The 18288-nt window shown below is 43.8% G+C and overlaps 2 protein-coding genes across 9 annotated transcripts in view; one reads left to right on the forward strand and one right to left on the reverse strand.

Moving 5' to 3' along the window:
• Nucleotides 1-1149: 1149 nt before the first annotated feature.
• lrp12 (low density lipoprotein receptor-related protein 12) lies at nt 1150-8889 on the forward strand. The gene is made up of 11 exons (XM_080862713.1): nt 1150-1778; nt 3761-3817; nt 3917-4052; nt 4185-4387; nt 4478-4725; nt 5384-5533; nt 5612-5833; nt 5921-6187; nt 6741-6943; nt 7023-7155; nt 7357-8889. Exons 1-11 carry the CDS (start codon nt 1724-1726, stop codon nt 8284-8286), a joined length of 2604 nt encoding a protein of 867 aa, XP_080718839.1. The 5' UTR covers nt 1150-1723; the 3' UTR covers nt 8287-8889.
• Nucleotides 8890-13599: 4710 nt separating this feature from the next.
• Nucleotides 13600-18288, reverse strand: part of rims2b (regulating synaptic membrane exocytosis 2b) — a 61209-nt gene continuing 56520 nt past the window's right edge. For 2 of the 8 annotated variants that reach the window (XM_080863369.1, XM_080863371.1), the window contains 2 exons: nt 17752-17891; nt 13601-14914 (listed from right to left, as the gene is read on the reverse strand). In XM_080863369.1, coding sequence (XP_080719495.1) covers nt 14726-14914; nt 17752-17891 — 329 coding nt within the window. In that variant the 3' untranslated portion in view covers nt 13601-14725. Of the gene's footprint in view, nt 14915-17751; nt 17892-18288 lie in introns of all 8 variants that reach the window. The other 6 variants (XM_080863373.1, XM_080863372.1, XM_080863368.1 and 3 more) reach the window with 5 other exon arrangements.

The raw sequence follows: 18288 nt of genomic DNA on the forward strand, positions 1-18288 counted from the left end.
ATCCTTGCAGTCGTTTATTACACAAAATAAATTATATTATCACACTTCTGGCCACATAGCGCTGATATTCACTGCACATGCCCATATTAACTTTTTCCAGCCAGGTGTTTTCCTTTTCCCATTCTTCCCTTTCTCTGAGGGGAACAAACATTGCTGCTCTAACGCTGGGCTTACACTGTGCGGTTTTAGGCCCATTTTGAGCCGATTTTTGAGTGATCGGACCGATTTTGGCCTTCATCGTGCATCGTGTAGTATACGTGGGGTAACGAGAAGTGATTAACACCTCACGACCAGCTCCCGATCATCAATCGCTCGTGAAGGTGTCACCACAGGCGCTCACACTGCTCGCGCGCAAACACGTAAACGTCGGTGAAAAAGACGGAGCAGCACAGCAGTGCAGCGTGTGATCTGGACACAAGCGATGGAGGCACAACTTGTAGAACTTTGAAAAGCTCATCCGAGCCTTTTCGATGTGGCCTCACAAAATTATCACGACCACAACAACCGTGAAAATAGTTGGATCTACATCGCTGCTAAATCACAGCTGCCTGATCATGTTTTTCATTAGCAATTTAGCAAAGTTGATGGTGGTGGTGTGTCTGTGTGAGTGAGAGACAGAGAGAGCGAGCGACAGATTTTCTGTTATAACCTTAATTTTATGGACGCACAGTGTGAGCACTCAGGTCGCATCAGAGCATCGGGCGGTATAGTGTGAGACCTGCATCGTGACTAGGGTTGCCAACCGTCCCTTAAAATACGGAATCGTCCCGTATTTAGAAACAAAAGTACACGTCCCGTATTGAGCTAATAAGGGACGCACTTTGTCCCGTAATACAGTGAGAATCACTATCTATATCTATATATATATAGATATATATATATATATATATATATATATATATATATATATATATATATATATATATATATATATATATATATATATATATATATATCTATATAAATATATCTATATCTATATATCTATATCTATCTATATATCTATATCTATCTATATCTATATATCTAGATATCTAGATATCTATATCTAGATATCTATATATCTAGATATCTAGATAGATAGATAGATAGATAGATAGATAGATGCCAAAACATATGAAGGACGTTCGGCTCTTTGATTAATGAAGTGCTTTGGCATCTTCAGGAAACAGGAAGTTCACATAAACCAACAAATGACAAAAACGGCGGGGCCATGTTAGTGACGCCACTGTCAAAGGGGCGGGGATTCTCTCTGCGGTCTGTTGTTGTTGTTCGGCTCGACGGAAGCTAAAAGCTAACAGCTTCGCACGGAAATGCGCTCACACATACTATCAGATCGACACTACTGCTGCTGACTCGGTGCCGGTCCCGTGAGCTCGGATTGACCCGGTTCGGGCCCCCCGCTCCGGGTCGGATGACTCTGTCCCGTTAGCATGTTGAAGCTAACGGGCCGGTGTTCTTAGTGTCAGCCTGTTAGTCGGCAGCTAGCGGCCCTTTGTTTGCGAGCTAACCGAGGTTCTTCGCAGGATGCGGACCAACCTTGTTAACGTCCCGTTTAGCGGCTCGTGTCTGTGTTAATTGAATGCCGGGTTTATCGGTGAGATCCGTTATCCTCGGTAGCTGCTCGGTTCGGAGCCGAGGTCTGCTAACAGCTGACATGCAGCGCTCAGCTCTGTGACCTTGGACTCTTCACCATTATCTTCATCATAACATCAGGGTTAGCATGGCCCTCAGAACAGACTGCAGGCAGGGTGTGGTTTGCCTGCTCCTCCTCACAGGTAAGTGCAGACTGACCTGTTGTCAGGTGTGTACACTTATGTTTTGTTCTGATGACGCCGGGTCCTGTCTCTTTAGGACTTCCCCCCTTTCCTGAAAACCTACTTTGTCCTGAATAAAGTGCGTCTGGAAGACTGCAGAAGGGCAGAGCTGTACTACTGTAACCATACAAGGACAAAGTATTACAAGCTAGTGTTACTTAATTTAATGTTTAACATAGACATGTGGCAGGAAGTGATTGTGGGCACTTACCAGTCTAAGTTAATAGCCTTCCAGGATTAACTGTCACCCAGATTTTATATCCCAAAAACCTGGACCTGAATCTGTAATATTTCACAGTACAGCTCTTGCTATATCAGTGTGTGCTCAGGGCCCCACAGTGCGTTACTGCAGCATCCAATCTGCTCCAAATCCACCAGTAGAGAAAGCGGAAGTACAATGGAGAGGCAGATGTGGAAGGAGGAGACCATCTAGTAGTGACAGCTGCAAATGGCTCTTACAGATTTCTTTACATTCGGTCTGCTGTGATCTGTTGACAGGTGTCACTACAGCCATTACTCCTTTTTTCTGTGTAGTAACCATAGCAGTTGGAAGATATCAATCAGTTTCTATTAAAGCTTGAAGATGTTGAGCATGGTTCAGTAATAATAACAATCATGATAATGAAACGGTCTATGTAAGTGATCAGGGCTTCACAAGTATCTTAACAGGGACCATCTTCTCTTAACCACTTTGGGCTGGAGTCAGAATGACACGCAGGTACACCTGACTAGGTCCTGTCCACCACAGGGCTAGCACTTACCACCAATAAGAATCACCAGTTGACCGGCAAGCTCTTCTTTAGTCTGTAGGAGAACAGATACCACAGAAAGGACAGGAAGTCTGATCCTTTTTCTTTAACAGCTGTAACCCCTGCAACACCCGACCTCAGACTGCTTTATGACACAACTACACTAAAACTGGCAAAACAGCACCCGTGGTGGTCAAACTTGTAACATTTGATTATCAATTGTTGAAAATTAACAATGTTGAGCATTGGCCAGCTATTTGACCCTGCAAGATTGAGCAGTCTTTAAGATGCCAAATTTTCAAAATAGAATCCTCCCATGAAGTATCATCTGCTATCTTCCTTCAGCGTTTTGTCCATCCTGTTTAACTTTTTCTTTTTTACATGTAACTTTTAATAGGAACTTGCTGGATGTAGAACACTGTGTTAAGACCACAGACAGGATAAACAATGACTAAAGCTTGTGGATGTGAAAAGCAAACCTGCATTCTTTTTTTCTAATGATCACCAAGGCCAAGTACCTGTAGTTCTTTAGTCTGTGTGAAACCTGACCCCTGACCTCCGTAGACACGTTCCCGATTCGTTTAGGGGCTCAGTCATTTGTTTGAGTGATTTAAATATGAAGTCCTGATTACTAAGGATATACTAATGACTGATTGACAGGTCATTAGCCAATAATGGGGCAGTTTCACAGTAAGCTCCAGCTCTCACTCTGTTTTAAAAACAGCAAGATGGCTGCAGCAAAAACATTCAAAGCTTCATAATATGATTGTAAACTGACTGCAAAAGTCCTTATCTGATCTTCAAAGGGGATAATCTGAGTCCATGATCTAAACATATAAAAATAAGCTGCTCATGAATCAGGGTGATCACCTGGCATACTGTCTCCTTGCATGGTTTTCCAGCTGCACAGGAGCACAGAAGAGAGCACTACGCAGGGCTGTACAGGTTGCCTAGCAGATCGTCAGATATCCTCTCCTCCTCTTTTCTCAGGAAGATTAACAAATTCCTTCCAGGCCCATAACATTCTGGTCATGTACTGTTTCAACATCTACCTTCAGGCAGACGTTTCAGATCCATAAAGACAAAAACTAACAGAATAAGGAACAGCATTGTCCAGCGGTTCATCAGCTGTACGTCAGACTGTTATCAATATGACATCACTTCTAACCATGTGTTGTTGTGATTTTCCCCCAGGATGCATTGCTGTCTCTCAGAGGAATGAAAATGTCTATGTGTCAGGGATTTCTAATGGTGAGGTCACAGTCACATCTAGACATCAGGGCAGCACTAATGACACACACACACCCACAAACACAGTGTCACACTAACAGTCCAACCCTGCCCCCCCAGCCTGCAGTGATGTGGCAGAGCTCCTACGGGCATCCAGCGGTATAATCACCAGCCCCGGATGGCCCTTCCAGTATCCAGCCCGACTGAACTGCAGCTGGAATATTAGGGCGCGACCTGGAGATGCCATCACCATCAGGTACTACACTTACTGTCTCCATAGTTACAGCTGCCACACCCACATCAGGGCACATAGTGAAAAGCAATAACCACATCCTCATTTTAACCCCATCTTTGCTCTCACAATGCCCTCCCTATTCTGTCTTTGCAGCTTCCAGGACTTTGACCTACAGGGTTCCCATCGCTGCACCTCAGACTGGATGTCCATCAGCAGCTACAGGAACCTGGATGGACTCCGGGTTTGTGGCTCTTCCTTGCCACCACCCTACATCTCCTCTCAGGACCATTTGTGGATCCACTTCCACTCGGATGACAGCCTGACGGGAAAGGGCTTCAGACTGTCATACATCAGCGGTGAGGAAACACTGTGTGCTATTGGTGATGTAACTGGAGTAGAGGCTGATGCTCTGGATAGGAAACAAGTAAGATTTGCTGTGTGTGCAGGTAAGCCGCTGGCATCCAGCTGTGATGTGGACCAGTTCCACTGCTCAAATGGGAAGTGCATCCCAGACTGGTGGCGCTGTAACTCGATGGACGAATGCGGCGACAATTCAGATGAGGAGATGTGTGTGGACTCGCCGTTCTCCTTCCAGCCCTGCAGCCTGAACCAGTTCCCCTGCCTGTCTCGCTACACCCGCATCTACACCTGCCTGCCCCACAGCCTGCGCTGCGACGGTAGCATAGACTGCCAGGTAACACGCCACCTAGGTGACCCATTGCAACTGCTCAAATGGTTCCTTGTCCACTTGCCGCTGCTGCTTATGTGACTTACATTAATGTGTCAAACAATAACAGGCAGCCGGAGTACCGAACCGGTACTCCGAGCATTCGCCCAATGCATATCCTCGGGTGCACCACTCACAGCACATGTGGGCTAATCACCACAAAGAGTTCTGCTGACTCAGATCTAACAGATTTATAAGGGTCCGTTAAGTCACCCATAGTTTGTGGTACGCCTGTGCTGCTCTGCTATCGTGAGTGTAACTTCAGCTGATCTGTTGGAGTTTATGAAATGGTCTCTTTATGATGCAGACATCATGTCAGAGCTAAAGATGAGCAGAATGCAAGCTATGGCGTTAGGATTGTAAGCATGTTTAATATGAATATAGCTGTTTATATCTTACGAGGTATTAGTATTGTACTAATGCTGTGTTTACACAACATATTGCTACAAGTCGTTACATCTATGAGAAGGAGCACCTTATGTTGAAGATTTAACCCAGTGCTTTAGAGCTCAGGTGATCGGGACTCTGCCTGGTCTCCAAAGGACACAACAATCCACTTCAGGGGTTCCTTGGGCCGGACTGCTGACCATGTCCTCAACTTGGTGTGTCACAACGTCTCTTTCAGGACCTTGGCGATGAGATAGACTGTGATGTTCCCACCTGTGGCGAGTTGTTGAGGAACTTCTATGGTTCTTTCAGCTCTCCAAACTATCCTGATTTCTACCCTCCAGGAAGTAACTGCACCTGGCTGATTGACACTGGAGACCACCGAAAGGTAACCTCTGATCCCCGAGTGTGTTTGGGTAGCAAAGGACATCAACATTCCTGATGTTGTTCCTGTCTTCTCCTGCAGGTTATTCTAAGGTTCACAGATTTTAAACTTGATGGGACTGGCTATGGCGACTATGTCAAAGTCTATGACGGGCTGGAGGAGAACCCCCGTCGCCTCCTCAGGGTGCTGACTGCCTTTGACTCCAGAGCGCCGGTCGCTGTAGTTTCATCATCCGGTCAGCTCCGAGTTCACTTCTACGCTGACAAGATCAATGCGGCCAGAGGCTTCAACGTCACCTACCAGGTGTGTTTGATTTTTGAGGTGTTGTGCAGGTGGCCGTGTTCTGTTCTATTGTTCTTGATTAAGTAGTCTTTGTGGTCCTGTTTTTAGGTGGATGGGTTCTGCCTGCCCTGGGAGGTTCCATGCGGGGGGAACTGGGGCTGTTACACCGAGCAGCAGCGCTGCGATGGGTACTGGCACTGCCCCAACGGTCGGGATGAGCTAAACTGCTCCTCTTGTCAGGAGGATGAGTTCCCCTGCTCCAGAAATGGAGCCTGTTACCCTCGGTCGGACCGCTGCAACTACCAGAACCGCTGCCCCAATGGTTCTGATGAGAAGAACTGCTTCTTCTGTCAGCCAGGAAACTTCCACTGTAAGGTACGATGGTAAGACCAGACTGGTGTGTTCTGACTTTAGTCTTTAACGATTCAAATCAAATGAGAAGCAGTAGGGTGGTCCTGTGAATCATCACAGACATATGATCTCACTCACACAATAAACTGGAGGTGAACTTTGTTTAAAGCAGGTTCCATATTCAACTTTTTGTAGATGATTGTTGGGTTTTTCTCTGTATGCATTATTTTCGGGTCTACCTTATAATATAGAGAGCCTTGAGGCGACTGTTTTTGTGATTTGGCGCTGTATAAATAAAATTGAATAGATGTAGTTTACAAATGCCTTCCAAACGCCTGACATCACAGCTAAAACATTAGAAATGCTAACCAAATAACTCCAAACACATTTCGGTTTGAGGCCGATCGCATTAAGGCAGCATCAGGACAACTTTGTGGAGTCCAAGTCACATTTCCCACATTTGTCTTTCGGTGTGTGCCATTCTGTCTAATACAGAGAAAGGCATGTTTAACATCCAGTTACAGAAGACTAGAACACTTTAACCTCTGACTGATCCCTGTGTGTCTGATCCCTTCAGAATAATCGCTGTGTGTTTGAGTCGTGGGTTTGTGACGCACAGGATGACTGTGGGGATGGCAGCGACGAGGAGAGTTGTCCTGTCATTGTTCCCACACGAGTCATCACAGCTGCCGTCATTGGCAGCCTCATCTGTGGCCTCTTATTGGTCATTGCCCTTGGTTGCACATGCAAGCTGTACTCTCTGCGCATGTTTGAACGCAGGTAAGAATGTCAACAAATTTCTGTTCACCTCGTGCTTCTGAACTCATTGTGAGTCAAGGCTTGTGATTGGTTGTTCCAGGTCATTTGAGACCCAGCTGTCCAGAGTGGAGGCGGAGCTGCTGAGGAGGGAAGCCCCGCCCTCTTATGGTCAGCTGATTGCGCAGGGACTGATCCCACCTGTGGAGGATTTCCCAGTGTGCTCAGGGAGCCAGGTACAGTTCTTATCTCACATAGCAGGAAGCTCCTGATTAAAGTTTTTGCACACACTCTCTCTGTACACTGAAGAATGATCATATGGTTAGGTCCAAGGTCAAATGGAGGTTAAATAGCACCTTATTAAAGGTGACTCTATGTGGTCCTCAGGGACTTCAGGTAGATCCAGTTTGAACTGGTTCTCTCGTCTCTATCCTCAGGCTTCTGTCCTGGAAAATCTTCGTCTGGCGGTCCGCTCTCAGCTTGGCTTCACATCCCTCAGGCTGCCTTCCTCTGGTCGTCGTAGCAACCTGTGGCGTCGCCTCTTTAATTTCTCACGGTCCCGGCGCTCAGGTTCTTTGGCTCTGGTCTCTGCAGACCTGGAGGACAGCGCTGGCACTGGCAGCACCGGAAGCTCCGGCTCAGACCTGTTGTCTCCAGACTCGGATGACACAGACACTGAGGGCGAGCGAGGGCGAGGCATCAGTGCAGTGGGTGGACCTGTTGCACCCCTCCCCCAGAAGACCCCGCCTCCCTCCGCTGTAGAGGCTGTGCTTTCGGTGACACCTTCTGTGACCCTGACATCTGGCCGAGACAATGACAGGCCTAGAGAGGCCCTGCCCCCATCCAGCCCTGTCACTATAGTAACCTCCAGTCCAGATCCCGAATGTCACAGTGACACCTCTGACCTCCCTGCCCCAGCTGCCTCTGCCCTGCAGCGCCTGGCCCAAAACCTGCACCGCTTAGCTAGAAATCTGACAAGAACAAGTCAGAACCAGCAGAGCCAGACCTGGACCAATCATAGCCCACTGCACCAGCTGGAGACAGGAAGAGGTGGGGTTGAAGTCACAGAGCGACGGGGGAGTGGAGAGGAAGACGAAGATGTGGAGCTCCTGATCCCCATCTCTGACTCAGACTCCTCTTCCTCGTCCTTGCTTGTCAGCGACATCCGACAACCTCTGCTCGAGTCATACCCCTCCTCCACCGTGAACCATGCCCCCCGCCATCACAATGGGAACAGTGGTCGAGGAGGGCGGGATGGCCCCTGTGAACACTGCGGAATGGTCCACACAGCTCAGATCCCTGATGCTTGCCTGGAAGCGACTGGCAAAACAGAGAGCAGTGATGATGAGCTGCTGCTGCTGTGCTAACAGGCTAACTGAAAGGCTAACGCTAGCCCTACTCCTTCAGTGTTCTAACTACACTAAGTGCAGCTGTAAGCCTGTTAGTTAGCATGTTAACAACATGCTAACTGACAGGATAGCACTGCACAATGCCACACAACTCACTCCTCAGACACTCAGAGGGGTGGGATTATTATATTATAGCACCCTAGCTGGATCAGTGATGTCAAAGGTAAACAAACTGAGTGATGTCACAAATTGAATTTTATTTGGTACGACTTTAAAAACAGTCCCTCTGTTTCCCGGTCTGTCTGTTAAGGTACTGCCCACCTTATGGTACGACTGAATTGTAGAGCTCCCAAGCAGGAGAGGGTCATTGACTGTTGGAGGCAGCCAAACGCTTCTTCTAAGGCCAGGCCACATATAGCCCTCCCCCAAAAAAGTTCAGTTGGCATTTCCTTTACTCTCATTGGTCCTTATTTCAGTCACTGACATCAGAGTTCAGGTTATTTCCTTTGGTACTGCACACAAACTGAGGAAGAGCTGAGTTCAACAGGTTCTCCTGTCGCCTGCAGTCACTTGAGAGTGGTGCCAAGTACGAAGGAATATTAGGGCCACATTAGGCAAAAACATATATATATATATATATTATTGATTATTTAGATAATAAACTCGTAATTTTGAGAACAGTCAAAACGTGGAAATCACATTTTCAATACAAACTGCCACGGCGTCTATACCCTCTACAAAGTGCCTTGTGTAGCTGAGTTAGTGAAATGACTTCAGAATTGATTTTCATTATAGAAACTTGTTTCTCTTTTAGCTCATAAACAAAATGACACTGAAGAGATGGTGCCAGAAAGCTGCATCTGGTCAGAAGGAAAAAAATACACAAACTTGAAAGAGTGGGTCGGATTTGTGCAAAATGAAATGGCTGGCAATGGACAGATGCAAAGATACCAATGGTTGTATCACAAAACACAATAAGACGGATCATCTGTTTGTTTCACTAACTTATCTACACAAGCCATTTTATAGAGGATATGGGAGCCGTGGCAGTTTTTTGGCTTGAAATAACTGTAATCTCCACATTTTGACTATTTAAAATTTTAAATACTATTTCAAGTTTGAGCTTACATTTCAACTTTAATCTAAAAATGGACACTTTTTTTTTTATTAATGTGACCCCAACACTTCATCCTATTCAAGAGACGCTGGATGATTAGGTCAAATATTTGGTGTTTTGAGTAGGTGAATGTTCATTGGCTATTGACGGTAAAGCACAATGTGACATGTTCAACAGTTGAGTTTGATTTTAAAACCAGACCTAAATTATGTGACCCTCATGTCCAGGTCAAAGGAAAGGAAAGTCAAAGGTCAGTGTTTACAGCTCACATGGGACCTGAAGGGTTTGGTACAGCGGAGGATCAGAACTCGAGTCAGACTTACCTGAATTATAAAGGTTTTGTAGCCCCGCCCATCGTCACTACTTCTAGACTGAAGCCATTTCTGATGTTTGTTACAGTTTTTGGTACTCAGCTGACCTTGTGTGTGTGTGTGACTATGTATATTTATTATTATTATTATTATTATTCATGATGTGGTTATTATTGTTGTAGTTATTATTCTTGTTGTTGTGGTTTTGCTGTTTTCTGGCCTGCATGAATTTGGCCATTTCGTGTTTTTCTTTGTAGTTAAAAACTGATAAACTGCACTAAACATTAAAGGTTCACCTCCAGTGTCTCTTGTATTCTTTTTATTTTGCTCAGCTTTCCACATGAACGAACATAAAGGTAAAGGTGAAAAAAAAGTAGGTAATTCAGAGCAAGCAAGTGAACTTAGCTCCTGTCAAATGTGTCAAATATCAATTTTATTTATTTAGAAAAATTTTATTATTTCACTATTTTATGACTGCATGCTCAGTGCACGCTGTTTATTTGTAAGGTGACGTTAGAGCTGTGAAACTGAATCAATTTAATCATTAAAGCTTAAATCACTGCATTTTGCCACAGATCAAAGTAAAATGAATTCGATTGATTGAACACAGGTGCTGAGCTGTCAACTGATCGGTACTTGGTGTTGGCTTTGATCAGGTAGGGGAACATGCTGAACTGATGTGGTGTATCCAAATGCATAGTGAGAGTGCACTGACAACACCTAGCAGAGGCCCCTAAGACTCCTACCTCCAAAAAGCTTTGATTGCATTCCAAGGGAGCCTGGGGACACAGTCCATGTGGATTCAGTGGACTCAGCCCTTTGTCACCAATACTGTTCATAGTTTTTAATGAACAGAATATCTGGTTTTGCCAGATGGTGGACAGTGGTCTCCGCTTCATTTGCCTTGGGATTTTATCTATGCTTTTTGCAGATGATGTGGTTCTGTTGGTTTCATCAAGCAGGTGACCTGCAGCTTGAGCTGGAGCAGTTCGCATCCGAATGTGAAGTAGTGGGAATGAGAATCAGCACCTCCTTGTCCAAGTCTAGGAGTGCCCAGGAGTCCAGGTCAGGTACGAGTTAATTTCCCAGGTGGCAGAGTTGAAGTATCTTGGGGTCATGGTCACAAAAGAGTGGAGAATGAAGTGTGAGAGCTACCAGTGGATTGGGGGCAGTGTCCGCAGTGACGTGGCTGCTGTATTGATCTTTTGTAGTGAAGAGAAGCGAATTTTGATTTACTCGTCAATCTATATTACTACCCTTACCTATGGTCACAAGCTCTGGGTAGTGACAAAAAGAATGAGATTGCAGATATAAACAGCAGACACTTGATTGCAGTTGTTGCTGCTATGGGTGGCCCAACCAGTCATTAGTTATAGGGAATCAGTCCCACTCATAACAACTGTTAGCAGTATCAAATGAATCACCTACAACCACTTTCCAAGTGCCTCACTACAATACTACAGAGTACTAGAAGTGTGGTGCGTATCAAAATATTTATATTTTATACACAGTGTGTGCAACGACTGCAGCCTTTAAACTTGTGATTAAAATACTGTCTGCAAACATCAGTCCAGATGTCACCACATTACTTTTCTGATACTTCTAGTTAAAAGAACAGGGTGATTAAAATAATAGCTGTCAGTTCTCTCATTATTTATATTACTGCCCTCTGCCAAGATTGAAGAGGACACTATTGATTTCATTTTGTTTATTATTATTTATCTTTAAAATCTGATCGCTTAGATTTCTGAATCTAAAGAATGAATGCATTTAAATTAGGAACTGCACACCTAGCTTTTAAAAGTCTGGTAAAGTATGAGTACCGTTTTTAAGTGTTGTAACACCCTGTTAAAGATCACATAAGAAACACACCACATCTCATTTTATATAGTACATTGTTGAAATTATAAACTATATATTCCAGTTCCGCTTATCAGTCATTTTTCACTGATATCACTGATAAACCAGTTGTGAAATTCACCTGGAAATGTTTTTAACAAACTGTTTCTTGTTTTTGTACAATTTATCAGCAGCTGTGGAGAGATGTATTTGAATATCTTCTGTTCCACTTTTCCTAACCTGGAAATCCTGACAAGGACACAAACCTCAGTGCTTATCATAGACGTTACATCCTCCGTGCAGCAAATCCACAGAGAGATCAGTGATCGGAAATCTACCCCTTTATGGCAGCTAAAGTTTGCATTCTTTGAAAAATGCTGGATCATATATGATTTGTCTGAGACCTAAGCTTGTGGTGAACATGCCCCATCACACCTCTACTGACTTCACCAACAGTACAGAGATTCTGTGCTTAAGTAGAAGTACAAATACTTCTGTTAAAAATACACCAGTAAAAGTTGAAGTGCTGATTTAACTTCTTTACTTTAGTAAGTAAAAGTAAAAACGTACAGGCTTTGAAATGTACTCAGAGTAAGAAAGTAAAAAGGAGTATGTTTCTATTTCTGTGCAAAGCTAACTGAATCTTGTGCTAACATAGTGATAAAATATTATCAGTAGATGGAAAAGAAACTTTAGTCGAACTTTTTTCATTCCGATTATGCTCAGCCTGAGTCTGAGGAAAAAGAATGATAATAAAAACTATATATCTATTTTCTGTTGCCAACACTGTAGAGGATGACTTTGCCTCTAAATAGGAAAGTGTGTAAAGACGGGGGAACCCTGAAATTGGTTGTAACAGCTCGGTGTGGGTAAAGGAATCACAACTCACAATAATTTTTATTTCTATTCTTTTTGAATCTCCGCTACATTTGTTGTCACCTAACTCGGTGCACGGTGGCTGTGGTTTCATTGTCACTGTTCTTTACTTTAAACCTATCACAGTACAGTAAACTAACCAGTTTATCTTGCACTAACCTGCAGCAGTCCTCCTTAGTTTGATAAGTAAAAAGTAGTCAGTAAAAACTACTGAAGTAGAGATAACTGAAAATTGTACTTATGTTGCTACAGTAATGAAGTATTTGTCCTTTGTTACTTCCCACCTCTGCAAAGGATAACAGTTTGCCGCTTCTGGACTGTGCTGTGTGCATTAAGGAGGATGGAAGCTTCAACACTGAAGTTCACTGGAGGCCCAAACACACAGACAAGAACCTCTGAAACACAAACTTGTCCTAATAGGACATTGCAACACCAAGCAGAAAATCTTCAGCTGCAACTTCATTAACAATGTTAACAAAGTGTGGAGTGATTTCAGAACCATCCTGGGCCACAAGCAACAGAGCCTGTAAGGGACACAAAAGTGGGCAAATGAACTGGATCACTTTTTCAGTAGATGTGATCTGCCCCCTGTCAGGTTTGGCCCCACTGTGTAACTTCTAAAACCTTATGATGCTACTACAGCCCATGGGCTCAAGATTTGCCAGACACCAAATATTTGAACACTTCAGAAAGGAACGACTACGACGCTTTCTAAGATTTGAATAAGTACCATTACTTTGTAGCTAGTCACCAGGTAGCACAGCATTATATTCCAGGTACCCGAAATTAAGTAATCCTACAAACATTGTTTAGTTTCGGTCTTCATTTTTTTTGCCAGAAATTTTAGTCGAGTTGCCCGTTTTAGTTTTTTTATGTAAATCCCTCAGTCAGAACATGGCATATCATGTTTGGATCCAGAAGTGGCTAGTGAAATCAGACCACAAGAGGTGTATAGCAACACAGTGAGAATCGGTTTTGCAAACCAGTAAAGGCTCTCATCCCACGATGCTTTAAATCCTTCACCCGGATGCAGCTGGATCCAAACCTGAACTCCTACTCCAGCTATCTATTCAGTTCAGTTTTATTTATACACAGCTAAAACACAACAACAGTTCACCAAATGGAGAACGCTGACCCAGTCTTTTAATCCGAGTCAAACACCAGGGAGCCAAAAATCATGACTTTGCATCTCCATGACTTTGCATACAGGTAAACAGAGAGAATACAGAAAAGATAACAGACGTTATAGCTCACCTGCTAATTGGAAGGTGAGTCAATCATTGGCTGCTCTAGTCTGCATGCCAAATATCATTGGGCAAGATACTAACCCCAAGTTGCTCTCTGATGCATTGGCGTGTAAATGTTAGATAGAATGCAATCAAGCAAAGAAAAAAGTGCTTGTGTGAATGGGGCATGTTGCAGAAAGCGCTTTGATTGCTCAAGTACAGTAGAAAAGCATTTAAGAACCAGTTTATGTAGCATTTACCCATAGAGTAGTAGGATCTTTTAGATACACCAGGGTCAGCGGTGCAATAGAACTTGTAGAACCTAATGAACTCTTGCTTCAGAAATAGTGAGTCAGCTACAGGCGAACTTTTAAAGACCTCAAAACATTTTAATGTGTAGAAGCTCACAGTCACCTTTGTAAAAATCACAGAACCAGTGTTCTCAGTAATATCATCAGAACCTTGTAAAACCAGAGTTATGTACCTAACTTGATCATAATGTCCTAAACAGAAACACAGAGATTGTTTAAGAATCTTTATTTTGAAGTTTTAGACAACATTCTCATGTTCTCACAGTCTGGCATGGTCTTACATATTTTCATGCTCTCACATGTTGTCATGTTTGTGGTTCTCATGTTCTTTTGTTTTCACGTTTTCATGATTTTACTGGTTGGTGTGGTGTTTTTCTTCGATGGAGTTTATGTTCTAATGTTTTTGTCATTCCATGCATAAACATAAAGAAGCCCCCTCTATGTTCCTGTGTCTCCATGAATACTATCACATAACTCAATCTTGTGGGTTCCTGACGTGTCTTTAACAGTCGTATGACTTCCAAGGAGCTGCTGTGATTAGCTGGCAGCTGGAGGTCACATGGCCACTCCTTTCTTTACCCAGCATCCTTTGTTGAGTGTCTCCCCCCGCAGTGGGCGGATCAGGAATAGCACCTTCCTCATCGTCCTAGTGACATCATCATGAATTGTCATCTCTGTGATGTCATCATGCAGCATGCAGCAGCAGAGGATTCTGAGACTTTGTTTTAGGGCCCATCCTGTAACGTGTCTATGACCAATCAGCCATGCCTCCTGATGCTAAGACTTGCTACCTTCTGTCTCCTTATTGGTCAACGGCGCCAACGCAGGATCCACTAATGAGGTGGCAGGAAACAGTTTGAACCAGCCAATTACCATATTGGACAGGTCCAGATCATCCAATAGAATCTGGGCAGCGCCCATGAATGATTTATGGTCCATCCGACCGTAGTCACCCCAGACGATGATCTGCAGAGAGAGGAGAGGAGGAGATCCTTAGTGACATCACACACATGAAGGTGTGTTTTTTTTCTTTGTAGATGACACTGTGAGTGTTGCAGCATTTTCCATAATTTTTTTTTCTTTGCTGTTTTCTTCATTGTTGTAGATATTAATTGTATCTTTCTGAGGTTCATTATCTAATGAACCTCAGAAAGATACGATTAATATCTACAACAATGAAGAACCTGACTCGAGACACCGAGTCAGTTTTTATGAACCATGGATACCAGTAGGTTTCCTCTGTTCTCAAAGTCCTCATGATCTCGGTCCCCATGTTCTTTTTAAACCTCCCAAAAGGCTGATTTTGTTTATCTAGACTTGTGACTTCTTCAGTCTCAGCTGACTGCAGTACGGGATCACTAAAGGTTTTCACTTAGGCAGAAGTTGTCCTTCTCTTCTGATTTGCCTGGAGCATTCTTTAAAGCCTTCCCAGCTTTGACAAATGTCCAGCTGGGATAATCACATTTACTTGGGGCCTTTTTGAAATGATTTTCTTCTGCTTCCCTGGCCACTGTATCTGTGGGGACGGTGTTTGCTCTGTGATTATGGTACACATCAACCTAAATATCCCCCGTTACTGATCTCAAAGTCTAAGAAGGCTAACTTGTTATTTTTCATGTGGCTCTGAGGCGACCATATCCTGGTGAACTTGATGTGTTTGTCCACTGAGACATTCTAACGCACTTTGGCAAGGATTGCCTAAAGCTAGTACCCGAGCACAAGCAAACAGCATGTAAGATGGCTGAATACAGAAACCACCAAGGATTCGGCCTCAGATGCAGACAAAACAGGATTACTTCTAAAAGTCTGCAAATTAGATCTTCAGTTAAGAGCCTCTGAGCTACAAAAGCAACAAAAATACACCAGAAGGCCAGCTGCTCAATGAATGGGTAAGACAAACATTTTTTTAATAATTTCCCCTAGGATTCAATAAAGTATTCTGATTCTGATTTTACCATCAACATGCTAAAATCAAAAGGGGAGTAGAGCCGACAAAGACTTACTATGGTTCTAGAGAATACCCTTCGAGAGGTGTTTGAATTCACTGAGAAGGCTCGTCTAGCACAGAATGTCCTCAGCGGCCAGAAGAGAGAAGGATGCCACACTGAGGGTGTGGACAAATCAGTGAAAGATTTGTCAATTTCTGACAAAAAATGTTATCAAAATCTTGTCAATTTGACAACTCACACAAGCGGAGAAAAACATCCTTGCAAAAAGGCTGAACTTTGCTGTGATGCCAAGACAAATCCCCCTAGTGGAACTGATCACAGCCACAGAATTAGCAATTCGAAGCAACAATATTACAGATGTGGACGAAAGTTTCGGCCTGTCTCAGCAATGCAAAGCCCCCAGCATCCAACATCAGCACGGAGGAGGGGAAGTAATGACAAAATTATCATCCTACCAGCAGATAAGGGTTGGTGCACGGTTTAGCTAAACTTGAAAGACTATCATGTGAAAATTTTGTCACTACTCACTGTGATAAAAATACTTATGAAACTCTGAAACGAGACCCAGGTAGTGGTTACAGGAAGATGGTGACTGAAGCAGTAGTTATTGTCACATACAATGTTCACTACTACAGGCAGAAACATGGGTATGCCATGAGTTACCCAATTTCATCTATTGTGGCCAACTTTTATATGGGGGAAATATAAAAGAGGGCTCTGTTATCCTACCCTGGAACACGACAAAGTAATTAGTTCAGGTATGTGGAATACACCTGGGTTAAAATCAAATCTCAGGATGTACCATAATTCACTGATTATGTTAACCTCAGTGGACAAACACATCAAGTTCACCATGGAGGATATGAAAATGACAGGCTAGCCAGCTTAGACTGTGAGATTTCCATCAGTAATAAGGGAAATTTAAAAGTTATTGTGTACTGTAATCCATTACATACAGATCAGTACTCATCATCCACTTGAGCAAAAACTGGGTGTGATCAGGACACTAGAGCACAGACTAAACACCATCCCCACAGATGCGGTGGCCAGAAGAAGATCATATCAAGAAGGCCTTGAGTAAATGTGGTGATCCAGGAGAGAAGGACAACTGCTCCCTAAGCGAAAACCTTTAGTGATCAAGTGTCGGGAGTATTGGAACAGCTGAGATGCATTTTCTCTAAACACCACATCTCTCTCTCTCTGGGGAGCAGCTTTTGCTCTGACTTATGTTGTGCCAAAGCAGGTGGTCTCATTAGTAATATGAATGGAGCTTTGAGTGCAGGTAAGACATCAGAAGGAGTATCCAGAGTGCAGGATCGCCAGTGAAATGAAGGCCAAAGTAGATGGTCTTCAATTCTGGGAACAAGGATTACTCGAAAAGCACATAGTATGAACTGAAAGCAGGGCGGAGAAGGTGTAAATATACATACAGGGAGACCAAACGCCAACTGAATAACATCAAAGGCATGTGGGGGGGGGGATGAAGTTGATTACCGGCCTCAAAGTGATCAGCAGCTGCGGGGGCAGTCTGGACAGAGCCAGTGAACTGAATCTGTTTTTCAACAGGTTCAATAGTGAACCCTCTGTTGTCCCTGCTCAAATAGTATTAATCTTAACACCCCCTCCTCCACTCAACTTGGACGTTCAGAACGCCCCACCCACATTCTATCCTAGATTCCTCTTCATACACACATTGCTATGACTGCTAGCCAGATGAGGAGTGGAGTTGCTTCAGCCTCTTTGTGTAGAGGCTGGAGCAACAAAAGAAGGGCTGCAGGCCCTGATCCCAGGGTCCTGTAATCCTGTGCTGTCCAGCTGTCTGGCATCCTGCAGTATCAGTACATATATAATTACCTGTAGAACTTTGCCCTCAGGGTTTTCTTCAAACTGCAGCTGTTGCTGATAAAGAGGGTCAAGGGTTTTCCTTGCCAGACGAGTTCTTCTCTTCAACAGACACTTTCCATTATCCATTAGATACACCTTCACATAAGGAGCTGCAAAACACACACACACACACACACACACACACACACACACACACACACACACACACACACACACACACACACACACACACACACACACACACACACACACACACACACACACACACGAGCTGTTTCACAGATCATAACCCATGACTACTAAACCTTTGTACTGCGATGGTTGTGTGCAGTAGTATTCAAGTGTGAAAATTTGTGGACTTTGCTTAAAGGTCGGGCCTGTGCCAGGAAACCAGCTAATTTAAGGGAATTCTGCAAAGATGAGCAGCCAAATATGCATCCAGAATTATGCTAGAAGCGTAATGATGGCTAACAAAAGCATTTGGTTGAGTTGCAACTTCCTAAGTTGCAATTTTCTGTCTGTGTGGATTATTAAAAATCCAAAATA

The sequence above is a fragment of the Rhamphochromis sp. 'chilingali' genome (genome assembly GCF_963969265.1).
Source record: "Rhamphochromis sp. 'chilingali' genome assembly, chromosome: 17".
NCBI lineage: Eukaryota > Metazoa > Chordata > Actinopteri > Cichliformes > Cichlidae > Rhamphochromis > Rhamphochromis sp. 'chilingali'.

Bases quoted from the DNA above. Each gene is read 5' to 3' on its own strand.
- lrp12 (XM_080862713.1), top strand. From the start codon at position 1,724: ATGGCCCTCAGAACAGACTGCAGGCAGGGTGTGGTTTGCCTGCTCCTC. The intron at 1,779-3,760 runs GTAAGTGCAGAC...ATTTTCCCCCAG, and splicing joins TTGCCTGCTCCTCCTCACAG to GATGCATTGCTGTCTCTCAG. The intron at 3,818-3,916 runs GTGAGGTCACAG...CTGCCCCCCCAG, and splicing joins TGTGTCAGGGATTTCTAATG to CCTGCAGTGATGTGGCAGAG.